Source organism: Zophobas morio, unplaced genomic scaffold (assembly GCF_036711695.1).
Source record: "Zophobas morio isolate AGI-343-1 ecotype UQ-CSIRO unplaced genomic scaffold, CSIRO_AGI_Zmor_V1 ptg000026l, whole genome shotgun sequence".
Classification (NCBI taxonomy): Eukaryota; Metazoa; Arthropoda; class Insecta; order Coleoptera; family Tenebrionidae; genus Zophobas; species Zophobas morio.
Window position 1 is genome coordinate 13308308 of NW_026972131.1, and position 18610 is coordinate 13326917.

General features: G+C 31.7%; 1 protein-coding gene across 9 annotated transcripts in view; it reads right to left on the reverse strand.

The window, feature by feature from the left end:
* Window positions 1-122: 122 nt before the first annotated feature.
* The window catches only part of LOC135136458 (leucine-rich repeat flightless-interacting protein 2), a 30192-nt gene continuing 11704 nt past the window's right edge, over window positions 123-18610 (reverse strand). For 5 of the 9 annotated variants that reach the window (XM_064065730.1, XM_064065733.1, XM_064065731.1 and 2 more), the window contains 4 exons: window positions 12363-12599; window positions 1818-2403; window positions 1582-1775; window positions 123-934 (listed from right to left, as the gene is read on the reverse strand). In XM_064065730.1, the coding sequence (XP_063921800.1) occupies window positions 824-934; window positions 1582-1775; window positions 1818-2403; window positions 12363-12599 (1128 nt within the window). In that variant the 3' untranslated portion in view covers window positions 123-823. Of the gene's footprint in view, window positions 935-1442; window positions 1487-1581; window positions 1776-1817; window positions 2404-12362; window positions 12600-12661; window positions 13060-18610 lie in introns of those variants that run through there. The other 4 variants (XM_064065732.1, XM_064065726.1, XM_064065727.1 and 1 more) reach the window with 3 other exon arrangements.

Here is an 18610-nt window from a genome sequence, read left to right on the forward strand (position 1 = left end):
AGGGTGCGTTTTAAATTTTCGGCGGTCAAAGAACTGCGTGTCTTGTAATTAATTTGTGCAGATGAAAGGATTCGAGTGCTCAGTAAGTGTAAAGTTCAGTGAAGTGCAATGAAACGAGCGCGCATTTTATAAATTAGTTTATTTCTTGAAATACCTTTTACCAAAAGAATATACACAAAAATCACATATTTCATATGTACAAATTCATGTTACACGTCAGGTTAAGTTAGAGCAGAATTAATATAAATCACAAGTTTTAAGACTTTATGGCTCTGTTTGATGCGCTCCACGTCAAGTTTGTGTTTCGAAAATATCACCAACTTGTTGAGCTTGATTCCAGAGAGCTAAATGTTATATAGCGTCCACTATTTCTAAACTTTTGTATAAATTGAGCTAAGTTTTACTTTTAGCTAGATATTAAGTATTAGTATCACCTGGTAGAAGCAAGTCTGCTGGTAAATTATATTGCAATTTCGCAAGCAAATGGTACGGATTATAATGCTCCTGAGATAATTTTTACACACCTATATACAAAATAAAAAACAATGGGGAACTTACTCTCTACTAAATAAATACAAAATAATTTGACAAACAGATTTACACGATCAAACAAATAAATAACAACAAGTTTCACTTTAAAATGACCATGGATCTAAACATTTTCAGTTAAAATTTGTTAAAATTGTTAAAACATTAAAATAAATTAGAATAACTTTTTCAAAGGATTACTCTTCGTGTTCACTGCACTCGTTCCGTGTTTGTCACGCACTAACCTGAAAGAGGAATTTTTTAATGTTTCCCATCACTAATTACTCGGCGATTGTCAAAGTTCCTTCAGCAACGCCGACTTCGCGTTCTTCAGCTTATCTAACCGTTTTAATAAGTGCGTATTTGACGTCTCCAACTCCTCTGCTCTGCTCAAAGCCTCGCGTGCCTACGACAAACCCCAATTAATCAAAGACCTCACAAACCACAAGCAAACAGACACAAAAACCCAAACCATGCACAAAAACCACGCCACAATGACACAAAAATCGATATCACCCGTCTTTGTCTAACTCATGTTGTTAGTTCGTTTAAATGTCACGGTGCTCAAATTTTGATAAAACTATCTCAATCAAAATCTGAGCTACGGAATAAAGTACTGTTACACAATGCACGGTTAAATGGGTTAATAATCATGAATATGGAATGTCCTACATTACTACAATACACTAAACGGCTCCAAGGGAATTCCGAAACAACAGGCGTTCACGTTGCTGGATCAACGCCACGTTTGAAGCCTCCATCAACATTAATTGATGTTTGACATTGGCAACCTAGCACACCTCTCAGTGTTTATTTACGAAACAAAAGTTACATTTTCATAAAAATGATTTATTCAAGTCAGAAAAAAAAAAACAAAACAACAAAAGCGCGATTGTGTTAATAAGCACTACTACCTCTATATACTTTCAGAAACATCAGTGGAATCAGTTAAAGAAGCCTGTAATTAAGAAACACGTGCCAAATAAAATAATAAAAGCATTATTAACTTAAGTAAGATACCAGCATGCTTTGTTTTTTGTCGTCTACACCCACCTCTCTCTGCAACTTTCGCTTCTCTGCTTTGAGCGCCTCCTCGGCTTTTTCGGAAACCTCGGCCGCCGCCTTATACCTAATCACCTGACTTTCTAGCCTCGCAACCGTGGCTTGGAGCGTAGCGACGTCTTGTTCAGCCTTCTGAGCCCGAAATTTATAGTCGCCGAGTTGTTTGCTAGCCTCTCCTGAAAACCCTGGTCACTTTTTTTATTATTGTTTTTTCAACAAAAACTCACTTTGTATGTCTAGTTCGTCTAGATCTTGGTCGGACGCCGGCCCGTTCAACGTGCCCACCGAATTCGACTTTTTCCTCTTGCTCCTCTCTTCCTCTAATTCTAATTTTAAATGGCTAATCTGATCCTGTAGTTCGCTTTTTTCTTTCATGAATTTAGCGAGCCGCACGTCGAGGCTGCCCTCGCCCGCGCTCTCCAGCAACTGGGCATTTTCTACACTAACTAAGGCCTTCTTGGGGGTACCTATACTATTGAGGCTGGTGTCGCCGTTTCTTTGTTCCTCTTCGTTGATTGATTCCTCGCCGACGATCACCAGGCCCTTCTCACTGATCAGCTGATCCCGCTCCTCGAGTTCGGCTCTGGTCACAGCCAAGTCGTCCTTCATTTTCGCGCACAGCCGCTTCATCTGGTCGTGTTCGCGGCACTTCTCGCGGTGCTCTCTCTTCAACTGGGAGTGCTCCTCTTCGAGCTCCTCTATCCGATCTTTGAATAATTCCAGCTGATATGTTAGAGAGGTTTTGTCGTTGTCGAGTTGGGCGTTGGCGATCATCGCCTTGCGGAATTTGTCCTCGTACTCTTTCAGTTCGTTCTACGGCAGAAATGATTATTGGTGGGTTATTTAATACTCGAGGACGTAATTACTGTCTATTTAGCAAATACGGGGTTCGTGCGGATTTGACGAGTTTCATTATTGCTGGACTTCCGGTTTTTGGGAAAAATCTTTGCTAACAAAGACACAAAGGTTTCGGAATACAGAGGTCTGGGAAAAAGCGGCGGTTAGAACTGGATGGTAGTGAGACTCGTTCGACTTGTATAATTATCTACATATCAATTTATTGCAACGTGTTATAATTAGCGATTATTTTGTAAAAAATGAGTTTACCTGTTGTAGCAATCGTACAAAAATGAAAGAAAATGGTCGAAGGTTATTTCGAACAAATCCAGCTTTTTTAAGAAATTCACCCTACTTTTTTTGTGTTGGCCATAATTTAAAAATTTTGAGAACGAAAAAATTGAAAAAATTCTGTGATTTATACATCCAACAAGTGAAAAATGAACAATGGAAAAATTGCAAAAGTATTAAACTCAAAAATGAAAAAGTCGAAATTTTGAAAAATTAAAAATCAAAAAATTGGAAAATTGAAACAATGAAATTCGGATACTTGAAAAATGGAAATTTTTCTTTTTGGGGGGATAAACATACATTCTGGATTTTTTTCCAAAAATATGGATGTCTCGGTGAAAATTCAGCACGGATTCATAAATTACATGTGTAGGAGTGTTTTTTTTGTAAAATTTAAAACCCATTTGCTATGTACAATTTTGAGGTGACGTAACTTTTTAGATTTTACAGATTTTTTGAGATTCTAAAAATTCTAGATGTTCCAGAGATCCTAGGAGATGCAAAAGATTGCAAAGATCTTTTTATTCTGAAAGTTTTAAGATCTTAAAAATCATGAAATTCTGAAAATAATTAAAACGATTCCCAAAATCCCTGTCACTTTCGAAATTTTGCAAATTTTACAGATCCTAGAAATCCTAATTTTGAAGTTTTTCAAGAGTTTGAAGATCTCGAAATTTTGAAGATTGTTCCAACGATTCAAAGATTTTCAAAATTCCCGTATCTTTTGAGATTTTGGATATTTTAGTGATTTTAGAAACCCCAGATATTCTTAAAATCTTAGAGAATTTTTGAGCTTCTTGAAATCATAAATACTGCAGAAATTCAATAAATTTTAGGGATTCACAAAATTCCAAAGATTTTATAATTCAAGTCATTAAGACATTGAAAATCTTGAAATTCTGAAAATAATTCCAACAATTGAAAGATTTCCATAATCCCTGTTATTTTCGAAATTTTGGGAATTTTAGAGATCCTAGAATTTCTAGATATTCCTGAAATAATAAATATGGCAGAAATTCCATAAATTCCAGGAATGCGAAACCTTCTAGACATTTTCACGATTCTGAAGACTGGAGATCTTGATGATCCTGAAATTCTGAAGATTCTTTCAACGATTGAAAGATTTTCAAAGATCCTGTAACTTTTGAGATTTTACAGATTTTTTTGAGATTCTAAAAATTCTAGATGTTCCAGAAGTCCTAGATATATTGTAAAAATCATAACTATTGTAGAAATTCAACAAATTCCAGGTATGCAAAAGATTCCAGAGATCTCATCATTCTGCGGGCCTTAAGACCTTAAAAATCCTGAATTTTTGAAAATAATTCCAACGATTCAAAGATTCCCAAAATCACTGTCATTTTCGAAATTTTGCAAATTTTAAAGATACTAGAAATCCTAGATATTCTTGAAATTCTAGATATGCTATATAGATGTTCCCAGAACCTAAAAATCATAAATATTGCAAAAATTCAATAAATTACAGTGACGCTAAATATTCAGAGATCTCCTAATTTTGAAGTTTTTCAAGGGTTTGAAGATCTCGAAATTCTGAAGATTGTTCCAACGATTCAAAGATTTTCAAAATTCCCGTATCTTTTGAGATTTTGGATATTTTAGTGGTTCTAGAAACCGAAACCCCAGATATTCTTAAAATTTTAGAGATTTTTTGAGCTTCTTGAAATCATAAATACTGCAGAAAATGAATAAATTTTAGGGATGCACAAAATTCCAGATGTGTCATCATTCTGAAGACTTTAAACCTTAAAAATCTTGAAATTCTGAAAATAATTCCAATGTTTTAAACATTTCCATAATCCCCGTCATTTTCGAAATTTTGGGAATTTTACATATTTTAGAATTCCTAGATATCCCTGAAATCCTAGATATAATATAGGTTTCAAGGTTTCTAGATAGCATAAACATTGCAAAAATTCAATAAATTCCAGGAATGCGAAAGCTTCTACAGATTTTCACGATTCTGAAGACTGAAGATCTTGATGATCCTGAAATTCTGAAGATTCTTCCAACGATTGAAAGATTTTCAAAGATACTGTAAATTTTGAGATTTTACAGATTTTTTTGAGCTCCTTGAAATCATAGATGTTCCAGAAATCCTAGATATACTAGGATTCTAGAATCATAAATACTGCAGAAATTCAATAATTCCAGGGATCCAAAAGATTCCAGAGATTTCATCATTCTGAGGACCTAAAAACCTTAAAAATCCTGAAATTCTGAAAATAATTCCAACGATTCAAAGATACCCAAAATCCCTGTAACTTTCGAAATTTTGCAAATTTTAGAGATCCTTGAAATCATAAATATTGCAGAAATTCAATAAATTCCAGGACGCCAAATATTCCAGAGAACTTATTATTTTAAAGAATTTCAAGAGCTTGAAAATTCTGAAAAATCTTCCAAAGGTTCAAACATTTTCAAAATTTCTGGATCTTTTGAGATTTTGCAGATTTTATAGATTCTAGAAACCCTAGATATTGTTAAAATCCAAGATATTCAATAAATTCCGAGGATGCAAAAAATAACACGATTCTGAAGACTTTGAAGAGCTTGAAGATTCTGAAATTCTGAGGATTCTTAAAACGATTCGAAAATTTCGAAAAACACTGCAATTTTTGAAATTATATTTACAGACTTTTGAGATTATAGAAATCCTACATATACTAGATATTCTAGAAAACATCAATACTGCAGAAATTCAACAAATTCCAGGAATGCGAAACCTTCTAGAGATATTCACGATTCGGAAGACTGAAGATCTTGATGATCCTGAAATTCTGAAGATTCTTCCAAAGACTGAAAGATGTTCAAAGGTCCTGTAATTTTTGAGATTTTACAGATATTTTGAGCTTCTTGAAATAATAGATGTTCCAGAAGTCCTGGATATACCGTAGGCCTTAAGGATTCTAGAAATCATAAATACCGCAAAAATTACAGTAAATTCCAGAGATGCAAAAGATTCCAGAATCTCATCATTCTGAGGACCTAAAAACCTTAAAAATCCTGAAATTCTGAAAATAATTCCAACGATTCAAAGATTACCAAAATCCCTGTAACTTTCGAAATTTTGCAAATTTTAGAGATCATTTGAAATCACAAATATTGCAGAAATTCAATAAATTCCAGGGCGCCAAATATTCCAGAGAACTTATTATTTTAAAGAATTTCAAGAGCTTGAAAATTCTGAAATTCTGAAGAATCTTCCAACAGTTCAAAAATTGTCAAAATTTTTGGATCTTTTGAGATTTTGCAGATTTTATAGATTCTAGAAACCATAGATATTCTTAAAATCCTAGATATTCAATAAATTCCGAGGATGCGAAAAATAACACGATTCTGAAGACTTTGAAGAGCTTGAAGATCCTGAAATTCTGAGGATTCTCAAATCGATTCAAAAATTTCGAAAAACACTGCAATTTTTGAAATTATATTTACAGACTTTTGAGATTCTAGAAATCCTACATATACTAGATATTCTAGAAAACATCAATACTGTAGAAATTCAATAAATTCCAGGAATGCGAAACCTAGAGATTTTCACGATTCTGAAGACTGAAGATCTTGATGATCCTAAAATTCTGAAGATTCTTCCAAAGACTGAAAGATGTTCAAAGGTCCTGTAATTTTTGAGATTTTACAGATATTTTGAGCTTCTTGAAATCATAGATGTTCCAGAAATCCTAGATCTACCGTAGGCCTTGAAGATTCTAGAAATCATAAATACCGCAAAAATTCCAGTCAATTCCAGGGATGCAAAAGATTCCAGAGATCTCATCATTCTGAGGACCTAAAAACCTTAAAAATCCAGAAATTCTGAAAATAATTCCAACGATTCAAAGATTCCCAAAATCCCTGTAACTTTCGAAATTTTGCAAATTTTAGAGATCTTTGAAATCATAAATATTGCAGAAATTCAATAAATTCCAGGACGCCAAATATTCCAGAGAACTTATCATTTTAAAGAATTTCAAGAGTTTGAAAATTCTGAAATTCTGAAGAATCTTCCAACAGTTCAAAAATTTTCAAAATTTCTGGATCTTTTGAGATTTTGCAGATTTTATAGATTCTAGAAACCCTAGATATTGTTAAAATCCGAGATATTCAATAAATTCCGAGGATGCGAAAAATAACACGATTCTGAAGACTTTGAAGAGCTTGAAGATCCTGAAATTCTGAGGATTCTTAAAACGATTCAAAAATTTCGAAAAACACTGCAATTTTTGAAATTATATTTACAGACTTTTGAGATTCTAGAAATCCTACATATACTAGATATTCTAGAAAACATCAATACTGCAGAAATTCAACAAATTCCAGGAATGCGAAACCTTCCAGAGATTTTCACGATTCGGAAGACTGAAGATCTTGATGATCCTGAAATTCTGAAGATTCTTCCAAAGACTGAAAGATGTTCAAAGGTCCTGTAATTTTTTAGATTTTACAGATATTTTGAGCTTCTTGAAATCATAGATGTTCCAGAAATCCTAGATATACCGTAGGCCTTAAGGATTCTAAAAAATCATAAATACCGCAAAAATTCCAGTAAATTCTAAGGATGCAAAAGATTCCAGAGATCTCATCATTCTGAGGACCTAAAAACCTTAAAAATCCTGAAATTCTGAAAATAATTCCCACGATTCAAAGATTACCAAAATCCCTGTAACTCTCGAAATTTTGCAAATTTTAGAGATCCTTGAAATCATAAATATTGCAGAAATTCAATAAATTCCAGGACGCCAAATATTCCAGAGAACTCATCATTTTAAAGAATTTCAAGAGCTTGAAGATTCTGAAATTCTGAAGAATCTTCCAACGGTTACAAAATTTTCAAAATTTCTGGATCTTTTGAGATTTTGCAGATTTTATAGATCCTACAAACCCTAGATATTCTTAAAATCCTAGATATTCAATAAATTCCGATGATGCGAAAAATAACACGATTCTGAAGACTTTGAAGAGCTTGAAGATTCTGAAATTCTGAGGATTCTCAAAACGATTCAAAAATTTCGAAAAACCCTGCAATTTTTGAAATTATATTTACAAACTTTTGAGATTCTAGAAATCATACATATACTAGATACTCTAGAAAACATCAATACTGCAGAAATTCAACAAATTCCAGGAATGCGAAACCTTCTAGAGATTTTCACGATTCGGAAGACTGAAGATCTTGATGATCCTGAAATTCTGAAGATTCTTCCAAAGACTGAAAGATTTTCAAAGGTCCTGTAACTTTTGAGATTTCACAGATATTTTGAGCTTCTTGAAATCATAAATGTTCCAGAAATCCTAGATATACCGTAGGCCTTAAGGATTCTAGAAATCATAAATACCGCAAAAATTACAGTAAATTCAAGAGATCCAAAAGATTCCAGAATCTCATCATTCTGAGGACCTAAAAACCTTAAAAATCCTGAAATTCTGAAAATAATTCCAACGATTCAAAGATTCTTTCGAAATATTGCAAATTTTAGAGATCCTAGAAATCCTAGATATGCTATAGGTTCCAAGGATTCTAAAAATCATAAATATTGCAGAAATTCAGCACGCCAAATATTCAGGGATTTGATAATTTTGAAGTTCGTCAATAGTTTGAAGATCTTGAAATTCTGAAGTTTCTTCCAAAGGTTAAAAAATTCTCAAAATTTCTGTATCTTTTGAGATTTTGCAGATTTTATAGATTCTAAAAACCCTAGATATGCCTTAAGGATCTTCGACATTGTACATGTTGTAGATATTCAATAAATTCCGTGGATGCGAAAGATAACACGATTCTGAAAACTTTGAAGAGCTTGAAGATCCTGAAATTCTGAGGATTCTTAAAGGGATTCAAAATTTTCCAAAAACCCTGCAATTTTTGCAATTATATTTACAGATTTTAGAGATTCTGGAAATATTAGATACTCCTGAAATCCTAGATACACTAGATATTCTAGAAAACATAAATACTGAAGAAATTCAATAAATTCTAGGAATGCGAAAGATTCTAGAGATTTTCACGATTCTGAAGACAAGATCTTGATGATCCTGAAATTCTGAAGATTCTTCCAACGATTGAAAAATTTTCAAATTTCCTGTAACTTTGGAGATTTTACAGAATTTTTGAAATTCTAAAAATCCTAGGTGTCCCAGAAATCCTAGATAAACTGGAAGGATTCTAGAAATCATAAATAGTGCAGAATTTCATTAAATTCTGAGGTCCTTAAGAAATTAAAAATCCTGAAATTCTGAAAATAATTGCAACGATTCAAAGATCCCAAAATCCCTATAACTTTTGAAATTTTGTAAATTTTAGAGATCCTAGAAATCCTAGATATGCTAAAGAGTTCGAGGATCCTAGAAATCATAAATATTGCAGAAATTCAGTAAATTCCAGGACGCCAAATATTCCAGAGGACTGATCATTTTAAAGAATTTCAAGAACTTGAAAATCCTGAAATTCTGAAGATTCTTCCAACGGTTGAAAAATCTCCAAAAACCCTGCAACTTTTGAAATTACATTTACAGATTTTAGAGATTCTAGAAATCCTAGATACTTCTGAAATCCTAGATATATTAGATATCTTAGAAAACATAAATACTGCAAAAATTCTAAATTCCAGGACTGCGAAACCTTTTAGAGATTTTCACAAGTGGAAAGACTGAAAATCTTGATGATCTTGAAATTCTGAAGATTCTTCCAACGATTGAAAGATTTTCAAAGGCCCTGTAACTTTGGAGATTTTACATATTTTTTGAGATTCTAAAAATCCTAGACGCCCCAGAAATCCTACACATACTGTAGAGCGTAAGGATTCTAGAAATCTAAATTCCAAGAATGCAAAAGATTCCAGAGATTTCATCATTCTAAAGGTTTTAAAACTTCAAAAATCCTGAAATTCTGAAAATAATTCCAACGATTTAAAGATTCCCAAAATTCCTGTAACTTTCGAAATTTTGTAAATTTTACAGATCCTAGAAATCCTAGATATGCTAAAGAGTTCGAAGATCCTAGAAATCATAAATATTGCAGAAATTCAGTAAATTCCAGGACGCCAAATATTCCAGAGGACTGATCATTTTAAAGAATTTCAAGAACTTGAAAATCCTGAAATTCTGAAGATTCTTCCAACGGTTCAAAAATCTCCAAAAACCCTGCAACTTTTGAAATTATATTTACAGATATTAAAGATTCTAGAAATTCTAGATATTTCTGAAATCCTAGATATATTAGATATCTTAGAAAACATCTATACTGCAAAAATTCTAAATTCCAGGACTGCGAAACCTTTTAGAGATTTTCACAAGTGGAAAGACTGAAAATCTTGATGATCTTGAAATTCTGAAGATTCTTCCAACGATTGAAAGATTTTCAAAGGCCCTGTAACTTTGGAGATTTTACATATTTTTTGAGATTCTAAAAATCCTAGACGCCCCAGAAATCCTACACATACTGTAGAGCGTAAGGATTCTAGAAATCTAAATTCCAAGAATGCAAAAGATTCCAGAGATTTCATCATTCTGAAGGTTTTAAAACTTCAAAAATCCTGAAATTCTGAAAATAATTCCAACGATTTAAAGATTCCCAAAATTCCTGTAACTTTCGAAATTTTGTAAATTTTACAGATCCTAGAAATCCTAGATATGCTAAAGAGTTCGAAGATCCTAGAAATCATAAATATTGCAGAAATTCAGTAAATTCCAGGACGCCAAATATTCCAGAGGACTGATCATTTTAAAGAATTTCAAGAACTTGAAAATCCTGAAATTCTGAAGATTCTTCCAACGGTTCAAAAATCTCCAAAAACCCTGCAACTTTTAAAATTATATTTACAGATATTAAAGATTCTAGAAATCCTAGATACTTCTGAAATCCTAGATATATTAGATATCTTAGAAAACATAAATACTGCAAAAATTCTAAATTCCAGGACTGGGAAACCTTTTAGAGATTTTCACAATTGTGAAGACTAAAGATCTTGATGATCTTGAAATTCTGAAGATTCTTCCAACGATTGAAAGGTTTTCAAAGGCCTTGTAACTTTGGAGATTTTACATATTTTTTGAGATTCTAAAAATCCTAGACGTCCCAGAAATCCTAGACATACTGTAGAGCCTAAGGATTCTAGAAATCTAAATTCCAAGAATGCAAAAGATTCCAGAGATCTCATCATTCTGAAGGGTTTAAGACTTCAAAAATCCTGAAATTCTGAAAATAATTCCAACGATTTAAAGATTCCCAAAATCCCTGTAACTTTCGAAATTTTGTAGATTTTAGAGATCCTAGAAATCCTAGATATTCCTGAAATCCTAGATACGCTATGGGTTCCAAGGATCCTAAAAATAATAAATATTGCAGAAATTCAATAAATTCCACGACGCCAAATATTCCAGAAAACTCATCATTTTAAAGAATTTCAAGAGCTTGAAAATCTTGCAATTCTGAAGAGTCTTCCAACAGGTCAAAAATTTTCAAAATTTCTGTATCTTTTTGTGATTTTGCAGATTTTATAGATGCTAGAAACGCTAGATATTCTTAACATCCTAGATTTGCTATTGGCCTTAAAAATCTTGATTTTTTGAAAATAATTCCAACGATTCAAAGATTGCAAAAATTCAATAAATTCCAGGGACGCCAAACATTCGAACTTCTCATCATTTTAAAGTTTTCAAGAGTTTGAAGATCTTGAAATTCGGAAGTTTCTTCTAACGTTTGAAAGATTTTCAAAGGTTTGTAATTTATATATATCGAACTAGTGATAAATCCGATAATTGTAAAATAGAAAAATTACAGAATTGAAAAATAGAAAAATTGCTAAACTATTAAATTAAAAAATTAAAAGCTTGAAAAAAAATGAAATTTTCAAAAATTAAAAACAAAAAAAAAAAAATGGAAGATTGAAATAATGAAATTCAGATTCTTGAAAACTCAAAAAATTTTAAAAACAAAGATTTGGGGAAGGATAAACAGATTATATTCTGGATTTTTTCCCAAAAGTACGGATGTCTCGGCTAAAACTCAACACGGATTCATAAATTACACGTGTAGGAGTATGCTATTTGGTTATGTACAATTTTGAGGTGAGGTTTTTTTCGTACTTAGCTTATGCTCAAGAAGTAAAAATGAGAAAATGTGGTGAATAACGTTTTCTCAAAGCTAGACAAATGGCAATTAAAAATGTCAATTTAGTAACCTCGATATTAATGAGCCATTACCGACACCCATTTACATTTAAAACTCATTTAAATTCAACATTCAAAAGTCTATTATAGTAAACATTATTTTCCAAAACTGACGTAAGACAAAAGCACTAATTTAACTCACCTATGAAACAAAACTACGGAATAATTTCCAACAAGGTTCATGCTCATTCAACTTCAATTAACCTAACGCTATTAACTTCTATCGTATGACTTCATAAGCACCATAAATTTTTTAGTACCACCACATTATCTCATCTTATTTTTCTTTAATAACTCTTTCAAACGTCACAACTCTTTTTTATTTATTAATTTTTTTGCATTATTCACCCCTCCACACACCCGATGACGTCACTTTTCGAAAAACACTCAATTTCAGGTTAAAAACCGCGCGTTTCGGGGCGCCCTCTGGCGGCCCAACGTGCACCACTCGACCCCCTTACCCGCAAATCCCTGAGACTGCCCCCGTCCTCCAGCGAGTCCTCCGAGCTCCTCCTGCTCGACAGGTACCTGCTGCCGCCCCCGGCCGCCCTCGCCGTCCTCGCCATCGGCTCGGACAGCATGTCGAATTGTCTGTCGGCATTCTCCTCTTGCTCCTTCTGTTGCCTCTCCAGCTCGCGCATACGTATCTCCCTCGCCTCAGCTCTGGCCTGCCGTTTGGCCCACAGACGTGCCTCCGCCTGAAACACAAGACAGCCGTCAACGCCTGACCGAACTCACTGGCGCGACCACGCGAATTTACTTCGTCGGTGGTGTCCTGCATCAGCCGGTGGATGACATCGTCGGCGGCGGCCTGCGCCCTCGGACCGTCGCCGTCCGTCGAACTCTCCGACTTGGTCACCCCCTCGACCTCGAGCCTGGCCTCGGGGTCCGTCATTTTTTCGGAAAAGTCGGTTTTTACAGACGCGCGACCGTACCCAAGCGGACGTTTCTTATCGCGGCGCGATAATTTATCGGCGGTGATAAGAGTGTCGTTGTTTTTACATTTTGCCGTTACGTTTCGGTCGGACGGAATCGGCGGGGCGGGCGGCTCATGCTTACTGGATTAATCAGCGGGACGAAATTCCGAGCATAAAAAAACAAAAAAGTCTAAAGTTGACTTAGATAAACCCGCCAACAGTAGGTTAGTAGATGCATTCTTTCAAGATAACTGATGACGTCATCTCAAATATTATATGCGTCGTAATTCAAACATCCACTTGTACTTTTAAACGTTACGAAATTCAACCGAAATTAACATTAACTGAAATTTACTTACTCATCCTCTCCAGATAATAAATGACGTCATTGCGATTTAAAAAAATTGGTCCAAGGTTATTTTGGCAGAACTTCTTTCGCTCTTGAAGACAACCAATGGGAAATTCGAAAAATCGAAAAAACCAAAAAATCGAAATCCAAAAAGTTAAAAAATCGAAAGATCGAACAAAACTTTAGAAAATCAAAAAAACTAAATTTAAAATTGAAAAATCCAGAAATTACACGGTTTCTTGACAAATCGAAAACTGTCAAATTTAAGAAAAACTGCAAACTCAAAAATACGAGAAATCCAGAAATTGAAAAATCCCAAAACTGAATTTGGCAAATGACATACTCTCTAAGAAAATATAGGGTGGGTGGGCGGGGTTACTATTTGATAGGAAAAAAACGATTTTAACACTTTTGACATTTTCGACCATTTTTCGACTATTTCCGAAAATTGGAAATCAAAAAACCGAAAATCCGGAAAATCGATAAATTAAGGAATTGAAATATCCCAAGATCGCAACCGAAAACCAAAAAACCAAAAAATAAGAAAAATCACATATTTCGAATATCGAAGAACTGAAAAATCGAGAAATCGGAAACTCTAGAATTTAAAAAATCCAAATATTAAAAAATCTAAAACTGAAATCTCAAAAAATTGATAAATTGATAAACAGAAAAATCGAAAAAATTTTTAAATCTCCAAAATAAAACACTGAAAAGATGAAAAATCGAAAAACTGAAAAATCGAGAAGTAGAGAAATCCGAGAGCTGGGAAATCGAGAAATTGAAAAGTTAGGAAAGCAAAAATTGTAAAATTAGAAAAATCGAAGAATCGAAAAATTGAAGAATCAAAAAATTGAAGGAAAAAAAAAACTGAAAAATCTTTAAGTTGTAATATCGACAAATTGAGAAATCGAAAGTTAAAAAATCGAGAAACGAGGAATGCTAAAATCAAAAAATCGATATATCGAAAAATTGAAAAATGAAGAAATTGAAAAGCCAATAATTTAGAAATCGAAAGTTGAAAAATCAAGAAATCTAAAAATCCAGAGTTTAAAAAATCGAAAAATCGAAGTCTGAGAAATCTAAAAACTAAAAATTGGAAAATCGAAAAATCGAGAAGTCGAGAAATCCGAGAGCTGGGAAAATTAAAAAAAATACATATGTATAAATCAAAAAGTCAAAAAATCGATTAATCGTAAAATCGAGAAGTTGAAAAGTTAGGAAAGCCAAAAGTTTAAAATTTGAAAAATCGCAAAATTGAGGAATCAAAAAATTGAAAAATCGCAAAATTGGGAAATCTAAGAATTGAAAAACCGAAAAATTGAAGAATAAAAAAACTGAAAAATCCTTAAGTTGTAATATAGAAAAATCAAGAAATCGAAAGCTGAAAAATCGAAAATTTAAAAAATCGGAAAATTGAATATCGAAAAATCAAAAAAGGGGAAAATAAAAAAGTCGAAAAATCGAGCAAGTGAAAAATCGATTAATCGTGAAATCGTGAAATCGAGAAATCGAAAATTGAAAAATGCAGAAATTGAAAAAACCCAAAAATTGAGAAATCGAAAAATTGAAACTGAAAAATTGGGAAATCGAAAAATTGAAGAATTAAAAACTTGAAAAATCGCAAAACTGAGATATCAAAGAATTAAGAAATCGAAAAATTGCAAAATGAAGAAATTGAAAAACCCAAAAATCGAGAAATCGAAAAATTTGAAATTAAAAAATGGTAAAATCAAAGCCTGAGAAATCTAAAAACTGAAACTGAAAAATTGGAAAATCGAAAAAATTGAAGAATGGAAAAACTGAAAAATCGAACAGAAAAGTCGAAAAATCGATTAATCACGAAATCGAGAAACGGAAACTTGAGAATGCGAAAAGTTGAAAATTTGAAAATCACAAAAATTGAAGCTGAAAAATTGAGAAATGGAAAAATCTAAATTTAAAAAATCGAAAAATCAAACCCTGAGAAATCTAAAAACTGAAACTGAAAAAATTGGAAAATCGAAAAAATTGAATAAGGATTGAAAAACTGAAAAATCGAGAAATTGAACATCGAAATGTCGAAAAATCCATTAATCGCGAAATCGAGAAATGGAAACTTGAGAATGCGAAGTTGAAAATTTGAAAATTGAAGAATCGAAAATTTCAAGAATTAAAAACTCGAAAATTCGCAAAATCGCAAATCGGAATTTAAGAAATCGAAAAATTGAAAGTCGAGAAATTGAAAAACCGAAGATGAAAAATCAAAACCTGAGAAATCGAAAAACAGAAAAAACGGAAAATCGAAAAATTGAAGAATTAATAAAAACTTGAAAAATCGCAAAACTGAAATATCGGAAATTGAGAAATCGAAAAATTGAACAACGAAGAAATTGAAAAACCCAAAAATTGAGAAATGGAAAAATCTAAATTTAAAAAATCGAAAAATCAAAGCCTGAGAAATCTAAAAACTGAAACTGAAAAATTGGAAAATCTAAAAAAATGAAGAATTCAACAACTGAAAAATCGAGAAATCGAACACAGAAAAGTCGAAAAATCGATTAATCACGAAATCGAGAAACGGAAACTTGAGAATGCGAAAAGATGAAAATTTGAAAATTGAAGAATCGAAAATTTCAAGAATTAAAAACTCGAAAATTCGCAACATCGCAAATCGGAATTTTAGAAATCGGAAAATTGGAAGTCGAGAAATTGAAAAACCGAAGATGAAAAATCAAAACCTGAGAAATCGAAAAACAGAAACAACCGAGAAATTCAAAAAATTGAAGAATTAAAAACTTGAAAAATCGCAAAACTGAAATATCGGAAATTGAGAAATCGAAAAATTGAACAATGAAGCAATTGAAAAACCCAAAAATTGAGAAATGGAAAAATCTAAATTTAAAAAAGAATTAAAAACTCGAAAATTCGCAAAATCGCAAATCGGAATTTAAGAAATCGAAAAATTGAAAGTCGAGAAATTGAAAAACCGAAGATGAAAAATCAAAACTTGAGAAATCGAAAAACAGAAGAAAACGGAAAATCGGAACATTGAAGAATTGAAAAACTGAAAAATCGAACATCAAAAAGTCGAAGAATCGATTAATGGCGAAATCGAGAAATGGAAACTTAAGAACGCCAAAAGTTGAAAATTTGAAACATCAAAAAAGCGAAAAATCGAAAAATTGGAGAATTGAAAAACTGAAAAATTGAGAAATCGAACACTGAAAAGTCAAAAATAACGATTAACTGCGAAATTGAGAAATGGAAACTTAAGAACGCCAAAAGTTGGAAATTTGAAAATTCAAAAAATTGAAGAATCGAAAAATTCAAGAATTAAAAACTTGAAAAAAGAAGAAATTGAATAACCCAAAAATTGAGAAATGAAAAAATCTAAAATTTAAAAAAATCGAAAAATTGAAAAATTCGTAAGCTGGAATATCGAAAATCTGAGAAATCGAAAGTTGAAAAATCAAAAAAAATTGAAAAATTCCTGAAGTTGTAACATGAAAAAATTGAGAAATCGAAAAATCGAATATCGAAAAGTCGATAAATCGAGAAAGAAAAACATAAAAAAATCAATATATCGAAAAATCGAGCAACTGAAAAATCTATTAATCATGATTTCGAGAAATGAAGAAATTGCAAAAACCCAAAAATTGAGAAATCGAAAAACCTAAAATTTAAAAAATCGAATAATCAAAGCCCGAGAAATCTAAAAACTGAAACTAAAAAATTGGAAAGTCGAAACAATTGAAGAATTTAAATACTGAAAAATCGAGCAATCGAACATCGGAAACTTTAAGAACGCCAAAAGTTGAAAATTTCGAAAATCAAAAAATTGAAACTGAAAAATTGGGAAATTGAAGAATCGAGAAATTCAAGAATTAAAACCTTGAAAAATCGCAAAACTGAAATATTGGAAATTAAGTAAGAAATCGAAAAATTGAAAGTCAGAAATTGAAAAACCAAAAAAATTGAGGAATCAAAACATTGAAAATTCGAAAAATCTAAGATTTAAAAAATCAAAAAAGTAAAAAATCAAAACCTGAGAAATCGAAAAACTGAAAAAATCGGAAAGTCGAGAAATCGAACATCGAAATGTCGAAAAATCCATTAATCGCGAAATCGAAAAATGGAAACTTAAAAACGCCAAAAGTTAAAAATTTGAAAAATCAAAAATTGAAGAATTAAAAATCGCAAAACTGGAATATCCGTAATTAAGAAATCGAAAAATTGAAAAAAGAAGAAATTGAATAACTCAAAAATTGAGAAATAAAAAAAACTAAAATTTAAAAAATCGAAAAATTGAACAATTGAAAAATTCGTAAGCTGGAATATCAAAAAATGAAGAAATCGAAAGTTGAAAAATCAAAAAATTGAGAAATCGAGAAAGAGGAAAATAAAAAAAATCAATATATCGAAAAATCGATTTAATCGTGAAATCGAAAAATGAAGAAATTGCAAAAACCCAAAAATTGAGAAATCGAAAAATCTAAAATTAAAAAAACCGAAAAATCAAAGCCTGAGAAATCTAAAAACTGAAAATGGAAAATTGGAAAATCGAATCAATTGAAGAATTTGAAAAACTGAAAAATCGAGAAATCGAACACAGAAAAGTCGAAAAGTCGATTAATCGCGAAATCGAGAAAAAGAAACTTTAAGAACGCCAAAAGTTGAAAATTTCGAAAATCAAAAAATTGAAGAAATCGAGAAATTAAAGAATTTAAAACTCGCAAAATCGCAAAACTAAAATATCGGAAATTAAGTAAGAAATCGAAAAATCGAAAGTCGGGAAAAACCAAAAAATTGAAAATTCGAAAAATCTAAAATTTAAAAATCAAAAAAGTAAAAAATCAAAACCTGAGACATCGAAAAACTGAAAAAACCGAAAAGTCGAGAAATCGAACATCGAAATGTCGAAAAATCCATTAATCGCGAACTCGAGAAATGGAAACTTGAAAACGCCAAAAGTTAAAAATTTGAAAATTCAAAAAGTCGAAAAATCAAGGCCTGGAAATCTAAAAACTGGAAAATCGAAAACTGTAAAATCTAAAAACCCATGAACTGCGAAACCGAGAAATGGAAACTTAAAACGCCAAAAATTGGAAATTTGAAAAATCAAAAAATTGAAGAATCGAAAAATTCAAGTATTAAAAACTTGAAAAATCGCAAAACTGAAATATCCAAAATTGAGAAATCGAAAAATTGAAAAACGAAGAAATTGAATAACTCAAAAATTGAGAAATCAAAAAATCTATATTTTAAAAAATCGAAAAATTGAAAAATTCGTAAGCTGGAATATCGAAAAATTGAGAAATCGAAAGTTAAAAAATAAAAAAAAATTAAAAATTCCTTAAGTTGTAACATCAAAAAATTGAGAAATCGAAAATTTTAAAAATCGGAAAATCCAATATATATTGAAAAGTCCAGAAATCGAGAAAGAGGAAAATCAAAAAAACCC